Source organism: Erigeron canadensis, chromosome 5 (genome assembly GCF_010389155.1).
Source record: "Erigeron canadensis isolate Cc75 chromosome 5, C_canadensis_v1, whole genome shotgun sequence".
In the NCBI taxonomy this organism is placed as follows: Eukaryota; Viridiplantae; Streptophyta; class Magnoliopsida; order Asterales; family Asteraceae; genus Erigeron; species Erigeron canadensis.
In genome coordinates, this window is record NC_057765.1 from 31,695,629 (window position 1) to 31,707,681 (window position 12,053).

General features: G+C 29.8%; 2 protein-coding genes across 3 annotated transcripts; both read left to right on the top strand.

Moving 5' to 3' along the window:
* Positions 1-2,501: 2,501 nt before the first annotated feature.
* Positions 2,502-3,119, top strand: LOC122600796 (calcium-binding protein KRP1-like). The gene has a single exon (XM_043773559.1). The coding sequence runs from the start codon at positions 2,616-2,618 to the stop codon at positions 2,976-2,978; it is 363 nt and encodes a 120-aa protein (XP_043629494.1). The 5' UTR covers positions 2,502-2,615; the 3' UTR covers positions 2,979-3,119.
* Positions 3,120-6,411: 3,292 nt separating this feature from the next.
* LOC122600807 (NAD(P)H dehydrogenase (quinone) FQR1-like) lies at positions 6,412-8,279 on the top strand. 2 transcript variants are annotated; one of them, XM_043773572.1, is made up of 4 exons: positions 6,412-6,601; positions 6,887-6,980; positions 7,650-7,912; positions 7,994-8,279. In XM_043773572.1, the coding sequence occupies exons 1-4, from the start codon at positions 6,579-6,581 to the stop codon at positions 8,223-8,225; spliced, it is 612 nt and encodes a 203-aa protein (XP_043629507.1). In that variant the 5' UTR covers positions 6,412-6,578; the 3' UTR covers positions 8,226-8,279. The 2 variants fall into 2 exon arrangements, with proteins under 2 accessions (XP_043629507.1, XP_043629508.1); XM_043773573.1 differs by lacking the exons at positions 6,412-6,601; positions 6,887-6,980 and adding an exon at positions 7,255-7,375.
* Positions 8,280-12,053: the final 3,774 nt, after the last annotated feature.

Consider the following 12,053-nt stretch of genomic DNA (forward strand, 5'->3'; position numbering starts at 1 on the left):
CTGAACGGTTATAAATAATTTGAATATTCAGTGGAGTGATTGGCCTGGCAAAGAAGTGTAGTTGGAGGACACACATATATAAGTATCAAGCGAGAATATCACGATTTTAATACTTTTCGTAGGTGAGAAGGCATGACAGTGATGTTTGGTTTTGTAAGTTGATCAGCTAGTCAAGGCTATTTATCATATATTACTAATATATTCTTGAAATTAGCGTGGTAGTAAGATAAATGAGATCGGATCGAATTTACAGGAAGTAAACATAAATACAAGTAATGACAAGTTGAGGAAAAACTTGTCGATCATATGTAAACCGCTTATAAAAGTTTTGGTTAGCAGGCTAATTAGAGGTTAGGAAATATAATCATTGAAAAAACATATGGTTATAGCTATTTAGGATAACTCAAGATCAGACATAGGATATTTGTCTTGTAATGTAACTGTTAACTAATCCCAGTATCTCGTATCTGAAAGATGAATAATGCACTCTTGGCTTTTATACAACTGGCTGCCAGTGGTTTGCATATCACTTGACTGTTGAGCATGTATCACTGTTATGTGAAAACAGATGTTACTGCTACATATAAGCACTTGAAGGTATGTATGAGCATAATATTGTTCAATATAGCCATATAGGTTCCCCCTTGCAACTATGGCTTCCATCACACCTCCTCAACTGTCACTTGCCATGGCCTAAGTTTGAATTCAGTTCTAACAGATAACTGTTTCTTCTTCTGCCAAGACTTTAATATATTGCTGTTATCACATCTGATACTTTCTGTAACAATGGTTCCCACATTGATGGTTCTAGTGGTATTGGTTACTTTGGTCAATTTTCTTTGGCAACTACATGGACAGTTGGAGCATGTGAGTCGTGGAAATGACTTGGCCATATCAAGTGTTACTTTTTGTCGTCTTATCGAAGGATCCCCAATTCAAGAGTTTGAGTTCTGCCTGTTTGTTTAGACTTAGCAGACTTTCTAGATTCATAGTTAGATTGGCTATATGTTTTAATTCCAAATTTCCGATCCACCCGGTATTTAATAATTGGCGAGGATAATAAAGAAAGAATGTAACAATTTCTTTGAAAAAACCCACCAAATTTCCTGCCATTCTTGTGTAGGTTGGTATCATATAAATAAAGTCATATTTACAGTAGGACAGCAAGTAACCTGATTATCATAGTTTATGGCTACTTTTGGTTGTGTAACGTGTTTATTATACTTTTGCATATAATACAAAGTGAGGAAGAAAGCGCACACATTGGTGCGGGTTTTTGCTTACTATATTAATAGACACGATAATATGTAATTTGCTGTTTACCAGTGTTTTCTACAGCAATATCTTCATACACTATATACCAGTGTAATTTGAGTCTGGTCAATTCGCTTAGATAGTTAAGGGATATGGGGGGAAGGATTGATACCATTTTCATCTAAATAAATTGAGAAGACAAAAATATCATAAGTAACAATCGTGCAAAAGTCACAGTACCAAGTTATTTTATCATTTGAATATCTCCTTGAGTCTTTATTTTTCTGTTTACATATATATTTAATAATTTATCTTATCTTTAACTTTTTAACGAGTGAATAAATAAGTTTTAATGATGTATTGTTGAAAAATTAGTACTCCGTAACAATTTTTTCAATACACAATTTTGATGACGCAAAGTAATTCCAAACACTAATAAATCATTATTGTCGTGATTCTATCTGCTATCCAAATAACAATATAAGTAGTTATTATGATAGTATATCTTGAGTATCAATAATGGTGTTTCCATAGATATGGTCAATAAACAGATTTTTAATATTTTCCCATAAGAAAAACAAGAGCAAAATAAATAGATAAATATTTTTTTTGTCTGTCATAAACGGTGGCGGCTCCTTGGGGTCATATGTGTACCAAAACAAGTTGATCTTTTTTCTAATAAATTCTTTCAAAGAATATAATTATATAATTCTAAAGAAATAACCACGGTAAATTATGTATGTTTAGTAAAGGAGGTATCTTTACATAACAATTTTTTTTCATACACAATTAATATATTCATTATATAATTGAATTACGTATGATTAAAAGATATTGTATAGAGAGATGATTTCAGGTCACCTAACTTTAATGATATCTCTCCCATTAAAAAATAATAATAAATAATAGTAAAAATTCTAATGATATCAATAGATTAGGTTATATTATTGCAGAGTTCAAATTTGATATTGGGTCCGCCATTGTGAATAAAATTATGTCGACTCCAAGGGCAACTTGGTCAATATATCAAACATTTTCATTGGAATTTCCCCCAAAGAAGAAGCATCTTCCCTCCCCCACATGTAACAAAAAAAAAATAACGACTTTACCTCAATGCCATTCAATTCCAACTCCACCTTTTACCAAATTGTCAATTCCAAAATCCAAATATCCCCCCCTTTCCTTGTAAATACCTTTCCTTGGAATTGGTCATCCTTCCTTTCATATATATATACACACTCCATACATACATCCTTTCACTATATATATTCATTATTTATATAAATTCAAAACATTCTTGGTTTCTTTTAGTGTCTCGTTACGAAATACATAAATAAATTAAATTAATTCATTACAATATAATGGCTGCATCAAAGAACCAAGTAGTGTTTCAAGATCATTTGCCTTTAATTGAGGAAAAGCTAGGTGGGGATGGTTTGATAGGAGAATTATGTAAAGGGTTTCGATTATTGATGGATGTCGAAAAAGGGGTGATCACATTCGATAGTTTAAAAAGAAACTCGACGTCGGTTTTGGGACTTGAAGATTTTAGTGATGAGGATTTGTTGAGTATGTTGAGAGAAGGAGATTATGATGGTGATGGTGCACTTAATCAAATGGAGTTTTGTGTTCTTATGTTTAGATTAAGCCCTGATCTTATGAATCAATCCGAGTTTTTGTTACAAGAAGCTCTTGAACAAGACTTGAAGAATAAATTCACTTAAACAATTATAGTCATGTAATCGGCCTTTTCTTTTTTTTTTGGTTTTAACTTCTGATTTGATTTTTGATCTTTTTGGATTGATTTTAACTTTAATATGTAGTTGAATATTAATTGTTGAATAATTTGGTCAATGTTATTCGTACATGTTGAAAGTTGTTCAAACCAAATACAATGGTAATTCAATCCACCTAAGTTGGGATAGAGTTTGTGTTTGCACCGCGGTATGTCGAAGAAATGGATTTGATTGGCAATTACTTCACACTAATATCTTCTTTAATAAATTTTATAAAGTAGCGTGTTAGACTTGTCATCATTGTAATTGGTGTTCTGGAAATTAATAAACATCCTGATTGTTAACTTAATGTGAATGTCTTTTTATTACATTTGGGTACATAAAAATAAATCCAGATAATGTGGCTAGTTGATGGTTTTTTAACTAAAGTTCTCCTCTATTATTGGTTACCAAAATACTAAGAAATAAGAATACCTATTGAGAGAAAAAGTTAGGTCTGATGCAACATTATTTCATGTTCAAGAAAAAATAAAACTGTTATTTTTTGGATAACAGACATCAAGCGAACTGATTCATTGAATTCTTATAAAAATTACCCATTAAATTTCTTTATATCAAAAAATAAATTTTGATGTGTCGAATTAGTTTATGCTGACACCCTAAATATTTTCCTAGTTTATATTTTTTGGACCAAATATCTTATCCTAACCAATTAAATTAGTCATTAGTCATAATTATTTATTTGGTTAAAACTAAAGCTAAGTATATATTTTGAAACATGTGTCAGGTTTGAATCCATTTCTTCGACATAATTATGAAACATGTGAGAGGTTCGAATCTTCATTTCACCAACTTTGAGATATAAATAGTCCTTCTATGAGGGTTTGACATGAGTATACACAAGTTCAAGTATGAGGGGCAGATTTTACCCCTATTAAACGTCATGCCTTCGGGCGGATTGGTAGGGAGTTTTCCCCCATTGGGTATTTGAAATAGGCATTTCTACTTCGAGGGAACTCTTTAACGCGGACCCGGTTAAGACAACGATGTTACACCTCTCGCTGTCGAATCGCGACACGAAGTTTCAAGCGAAATTCACCTTTAAAAAAAAGTATATATTTTGAAACAGATAAAAGTAATATTATAAAAAGTTATCTTGATTCAAAAAAATTTATAAATATTTTTTCTTTGAGAAATACTCTTTGGAACATTGTGTACACGAGTATTTACTTGGGGGTACAATGGGAACAAGCATCGTACCTTAGAAATTTGTATGGGAATATGCTTTCGTTTTGGACTTGACCGACGTAGTGAGTTGTGACATAAGCTTGGATTTAGACTTTTAGTTATTTAATATGAGAAAATGATCTGTACTTTCAAGTGTCAATCATTTTTATTGAACTGCAGACTTTATCTAAGCTTAGATACTGTCATTTTAAAAAAAGTTACAAATTAAACCTTTAAATTTGATAAACATACATAGCCCCCGGAATTTTACATAACCCCTCCTGAATTTTACATAATCTCCCACTGCTTTACCTAAGATAGGTACTGCATGTTTTACCTAACATTTCCTCATTTAACATATATACTAATGTTTTTTAAAGGTGAACTTTGCTTGAAACTTTGTGTCGTGATTCAACAACAGCAAGTTTAACACCTCATATACAAGAGTAACAATAAATTATGGTTAAAATAAATCGATAATTGAAACTAAATTATAATAAACAGTAATGATAAATATAATATATCTTTAGTTAGAGTTTTGGATTTACCTTAAATTTTTAGAATCACATCAAAATCAAAACTTGTAAGCATAGTAAATGACGATAAATAACCATGTGATTTCGGATCATAAACTCAAATTTTTGAACTTTTCATATTAATAATTTATTATAAGTAATACAAGTAATAGGAGTTGAAGAATTAAAAAAGAAAAAGAGACAATTTATCAATGAGAAAATGATCAATCAAATAAGATTATAATGTCTTTTATATTAATAAGTTAAGAGTTATAGTTTAATTATAAGTTTAATAAAGAAATTAAATCTATATAGAATTAAAAAAAAACTAATTAAAATAAATAAATTAAAATGATACATGTCGATAAAAGATTACGTCACGTGCTGTTTAAAAAACATCTCAATCTTGTTTTAGTTTATTAGTAGATAGTTGATCTTAAATACTGATGAGCAACTCTTGTAAACATTTAACTATATGACTTATAAAACCATATCAAATACAGAGTGATACTTCAAATATGTTATATAGTTAAAAACTTGCATTAATAAAAAAATATTTGTTATGTTACAAACATAATAATTTAGGGCATTGCTAAGATTCAAATCCGGCATAAATGCATCAAAATTAGAGATGTTAACCATTTATCAGCTCTATCTTTAAAAAAAAAATTCCAATCTATTTATAATTGGTAACTTTCATTCATTAATAGAATGAAGAGAATGCCTTTTGGGGCTTTATTTATCTGATCCAAACTAATGGGCCGGGCCCAACTCTATTATAAACTCAATTTTTTATATTAATAAAACAAAATTAAGATGATGTCATTTTATTTTAAAAAAGACTTCTTAATATATAATTTTAACATTTTCATGACATTATTTAATAAAATTTAATAATGGGCATAATAAGAAAAATGGAAACTTATTTAAAGATATTATGACTTTATAATATTTTTAGTAGATAACTATGGAAGGTTTATATTGAAATGAGAAACAAATTTACAAATCAAAATTAATTATTATAATATCAATTTTGAGTTAAAGGTATGAGATTTGAATTATCATTAGATATTTAGTATAGCTAATGTGATGTATATGTTATGATTTTTAAACAAATTATAGTTTTAACATCATTTATTAAAAATATACAATAAAAGTTCAACATAATAAGAAGTTAAATACGTTCATTGTGTTGTATCTTTAAAAAACAAATTCTATTTAGGTGCCCGCATAATATACGGGTTGTTTAGCTAGTAACACATTATAGAATCTTTTATTTTATATTCTATTCTATTTTAAATTAGAGTAACATCTTTAAATCTTTAATACGAGTAATTGACTCTTCACCTTCTTAAAATCACACTCTTGAAGCACAAGATGTGATCATAGAAAGTAAAACTGACTTGGCCTTAATTAAGTTATACGAGTTTGATTGAACCAAAATTATATTAGTTGGAATTCAATTGAAATAGTTACTTTAAAACAAATAGCATAATGTATACTTAATTTGGTTTTACATAAAATCTTAATTCCAGCTTATTGAGTTATTATATACTTACGAGCTTTCTTAACGTTACTTTAGTATTCTACCATACTTGAATACTGCCATTCTGGAGGCAAATTAACTCATAGTGAAAGTCAGAAGGCATTAATCTAAATAATATGGGGTCCTTTTCCATCGACTAGGTTTGGTTTTGTCCCGTTGACATTTTTTTAATTTTTCATGAGATGATCATTTTCTTCTCCAAGGCGCATATACCTCTTCAACCCATCATAGTATCGATAAGTTTGTGATTCGCTAATCATTGAAGAAGTTAACAAGCCTGTCGTGAATTCATTTCATCAAATGGCTACTAAAGTCTATATTGTGTATGTTCATTATATATATACAGAGTATATGTATCTTTCATATCGATATTGAAACTATTTATTTGGCTATATGACGCACTTATTTTTACTCTATTGTATAATATGATAATTTGCGTTTGTAATCATCAAATTACTGATTGATTAATTTGAACTTCCTTCCTTATATAGTGTAACTTAATTTCAATGGCTTGTATGAAATAAGTCAGAATACTACTAATGGCAAGCTACATTTTTTTGAAAACAATAATCGACTTACTGAACATTAATTTGTCCTTTTTGTTGAAGGTATTATTCCATGTATGGACATGTAGAGAAGCTAGCTAACGAGATAAAGAAAGGGGCTGCATCCGTTGAAGGAGTTGAAGCCAAGTTATGGCAGGTAGATTTTCTTATAATCGTGTATTTGTGTGCATACATTCTTTTTATGTAACATAGTGTTAATTAGAAATCTAGGCTGGATTGTTGGAACATTTTTTATTAGATGTAACACTTTATCTGAACTTACAAAGCCAATATGTATCTTATCTAAAGGTACTTTTTAGTAGAATTGTGCTGGATATGATTCCTAAATTCCGTGAATCAGATTCTGAGGCTACTATAGGCATGTCTCTTTTGTTTGAGAGTAACTAGTTATCTGCAAATGAAGCATTTCATATTCATTTAGAGATGGAAAAACTTGACTGGTCGGGCAGGCTGGATAATAAGTCTAAACATCACGGGTTGAAACCATTACTTTTTAGTACCTCTCGGATCGTCCTGCAACAGCTTTTCTATGTCCACCTTCTTCTTTTTTGTCGTAAATTTAATTAGAAATGCTACATTATTAGCTACATTCTTATATAAAGTGGTAAAGGAGGCTGCATCAGGGTAAAAAATTGTTGGTTGACTTTTTACCTGATTGACATGTCCAGCCCATTTGACTTATTTCATACTATTAGATAAATAAATGTTTTGATTTGATCTTCAGTTAATGGGTCAAAATTTCAAAATACACTCATATTTTGTAATCAGATACTGGAAAAATTTTCATGTCGTGCTTTGGTTTTAGGTACCTGAAACATTCGATGATGAGGTGCTTTGGAAATGGGGTGCACCTCCCAAGAGTGATGCACCAATAATCACACCAACAGAACTTGCTGAAGCCGATGGATTTGTTTTTGGATTCCCAACAAGATTCGGTATGATGTCATCTCAGTTTAAGGCATTTTTTGATGCCACTGGCAGTCTTTGGAGAGCACAAAAACTTGCTGGTAAGCCTGCCGGTATCTTTAATAGCACTGGGGCTCAATGTAGTGGCGAAGAAACTACCCCGTTAGTACCCATCAATCTTTATATAATAATTGTATACATATGTATGTTGCGAATTTCTTCTAAAACATACATTGATCACAGATTGACTGCAATTACTCAGCTTGCTCACCATGGTATGATCTTCGTGCCAATTGGATATACTTTTGGACCCAACATGTTTGAAATAGAGAAGGCAAAAGGTGGAAGTCCATATGGTGCAGGAACTTATGCAGGGGACGGGTCAAGACAACCATCTGAGCTCGAGTTGAAGCAAGCTTTCCATCAAGGTAAGCACATTGCTACCGTCACTAAGAAACTCAAGGGAAGCTCGTAATTTAACTACTTTACCTGAAGTTTTACTATATTAATACACATTGCCTTTTACTCATTCTCTTTGTATAATATCTATATATATGTGATGGCAAAATGCTATTGATGTTTCAAATAATTAAGTGTACTTCTTGTTACTATGTCCATAACATGTGTCATTTCCATTTTACTGCTTGAATTGAAACTACAACATTGAAGCATAATTGAATGTTAATTCTTTTTTGAGTACTTGTTAACTATAAAATGACATTCATAGTACAACCACTAGCAGGATTTCGAATCAGTATTGACCCACTATTGGCATGATGGAAATACTAGTTTTCCATAGTACAAACACCATGATAATAAGAGCATGTGGGTTTGGATTTGTGACCCCTAACAACTCCCCGATATTATATCAACCCCCCGATATTTATTTTTTTTTTGAACGGCAAAAATCATATACAACTACATTACATCCAATAATATTAAACCATCTTCAATACCAAGAATTGAACATTGTTTTCTATCCCAGGAGCCCAGTAGGTTAACCCCACATTGGCAACTCTTTCATTTATATTTAAATATTAAACTTATTGAGCAAACACTTGTAAGAGAAATCCTACACTCTTTCTTTCCTTAAAACTTAACCAAACACTCGTTAGAGGAATCATTGATTCATTCCTTCCTTCCTTTATGCTTAATTAAACAAATCCTGAATTTGATGGTCAGGAGTGCAGTTAGGATATTTTCTCATCATTAAAAGAAATCTACAACTCTGAACAAATTTTAGCAAATCTTTGTTATAAACTTTATTTTGATAATATATTTTGGGCTGAAACCTAAGGTTAAATAGTAGACAAAAGTCTTACAAACGTGATATATATTAGATTTTTTTTCGAACGTTTAATCGGTATGTGACATCAGGGAAACCTAATCGTATAAGGGTGAAGCCTTGCACGTACCCTAGACAATGAGATGTTGACATGTGCCGTTACAAGTATTCGGAGGAAAAAACTCCAAGACTTGTCATCCCTAAGGATCGAACTTAAAACCTCGGGTAAAACCTGGAATGTCTCTGACTAGTTGGACTAGTCATCATTGGTTGATATATATTAGATTATCATTGGTTGAATTTTAATTTACATTTTTTTATTTTACATCACAAATTTACACTTTCTACCCAAAAAATTTAATATAATATAAAATAATAATTAAAATATATCCAATAGAACTATAACTAATACTTATCCAATAAAATAATAACTAATATATATTCAATAGTATGTCTATCATCTAAAAATAAAATTAATTAACTAAAAATAAATAAACTCTAATATAAATATATTAAGATCTTAAAATTAAACAAATTTGATAAACATATTTTCAAAAAATATTTTAATAGAAAGCTCAAAGTGTTGATATATTGATTAGTTTTTTATTACTCAAAATAATATACTAAATGTTAAACTACAACTAATTAACATCCAATATTGATAACGTTGTAAGTCTCGTGTATTAGACACGAACCTAAAATCTAGTTATATTACTAGATTAGATATAGTAGTCGATACATGACTTTATTGCTAATGCGGATGTACATTAGAAACTAGAAAGTTTGTATTGACATGATTATTTAACTATTAGCCACATGTATTATACTTCCATGAATAAATTTATACGAAAAGGAGAAGAAAAGTAATGTGGAAAACTTCTTATTTTAATTGCGAAAATTTTCAATCAACCATCATAATCATGGAATGGAAGGATTGAGTGGAAGTAAATATTCAATCATTAAAACAATGGAAGTGCGGAGTGAGCGTGTGTTATCGACTTATCGTTTATCGTTTGAAATAATCAATTTTGTTAGATTCTGTTTTTCACATTATTCTAAGCTTAAAAGAGTAATTTATACAGACTATATGTTTGTGGTTAGTTTAAAAAAGAGAAAATAACATGAGTACCAATTTTTAGAAAAAATATACCAATTTAGCCAATTTTTTTGATTTTCACAAAATGCCCAATAAAATCGCAATAAAAAGTGAAAATCGGAATGAGATTTTGAAAATCGTTATGGGATTTAGAAAATCGCAATGAGATTTAGCAAAATCTTATAAAGATTTTGCAAAATCGAATAGAGATTTTGTAAAATCGCATAAAGATTTTGAAAATGATTTCATAGAGATTTTGTAAAATCTCATAAAAAATTTGAAAATCGCATAGAGATTTTTAAAATCTCATAGAGATTTTGACTTGTTTCTAATTTTGACCTTTTTTTTTTATTTTGATTATTTATTGAGATTTTGATTTTTGCATTTTGTGTTTTGAATCTAAAAAAAATTTTGAAATCTCAAAATAAAAAATAAAAAGTTAAAAAACGTAATGCGGAAGTCAAAATTTCAAAAAAAAGTCAAAATATCGTAAAGATTTTGAAAATCTCTATGCGATTTTGCAAAATCTCATTGCGATTTTCTAAATCTCATTGCGATTTTCACTTTTTATTGCGATTTTATTGGGTATTTTATGAAAATCTAAAAAAAGTTGGCTAAATTAATATATTTTTATAAAAAATTGGGTACTCATGTTATTTTCTCTTAAAAAATATCATGGACATTTTTTTCCAAAATTATTTTAATAAAAACGGTGATATTTGTAGTTATTTATTTCAATAGGTACGTCTACTTTGCATATGAAATCACGGATCACCAACGCTGATTGTGACAACCGATATGGGACTGTTATCTTATTCAGAAATGATAAATTGGTATATAATAAAAGGGGAAGAGAATATGAGGTTGTTAGAAACCTAAGTTGAGTGAAAAATTCCTCACATACATTTTTTTAAAGCATAAAAATCATGGGGGTCAAACATTTATTCAAAATATTAATATGTGAGAGGTTTTTCACCCAAGTTAGATGCATAACAGCCACATACTCACTTTTTTCATAATAAAAAGTCTAGTTATTATTAGGGCTGTGTTTAAGGTGCATAAATTGTTTATACATTTACCATGAAAATCAGGGGGCGAGCTTTTAATATGGAAGATACAAGTTTTTTTATACACGTTAAATACAGCCCTAAGGGCTGTATTTAGCATTTCCCATGAAAATATATGACATGATTAAATTCATAATTCATTTAATAAACTATACATATTTTTAGGCTTAATTATTGGTTTATTTATCATTTCTTTAACTCATTTGAGCCATAATCAAGATCATTAATTCATTATTGATCAGTGTTCGTATTTATATTGTTTGGTGTTACCGACTATGTCCATGGCTTAATAACTTAATGGCATTTTAGTGGTGTGATAAGGTCTTGTGACTATAAGATCATAGGTTCAAAACCCATATAGGGGTTCTCATATTTATTAGGTTTCCTTCTAAATTGGTGTGTTGTATATGATCGGATGATACCTTAATGACAAGATGATACTCCAGTGGTCCGTCAGTGATCTAAATTTTCCGTTAAAAAAATAAAAAGAATATCACTGCACCTTATTTAGCCGCACTATCATTGATTTCATATTTATATAAAAAAATCTGGATAAAAATAGGTATTTTATCGATCGATTTACCGTCATTATGAGTAAATGTAAATCACGTAACATTTTACAATTAAATGGACATGAGCTGAAACTGGAACCATTAATCTCCATTTTCTTATGACATGTGCCATGTTATTAAACTATCATTGTAAATACAACTGATTCATGTAATTCAAGAATATCATCCGACGTTTTTAAGAAAATATGTTGATTTGTATAAATCTTGCAACTTGCCCCCTTTATCACCTGAGTGCATCGAGAATAAGATAAATTAACAAAGAAATACAACATAGGAATTGAAC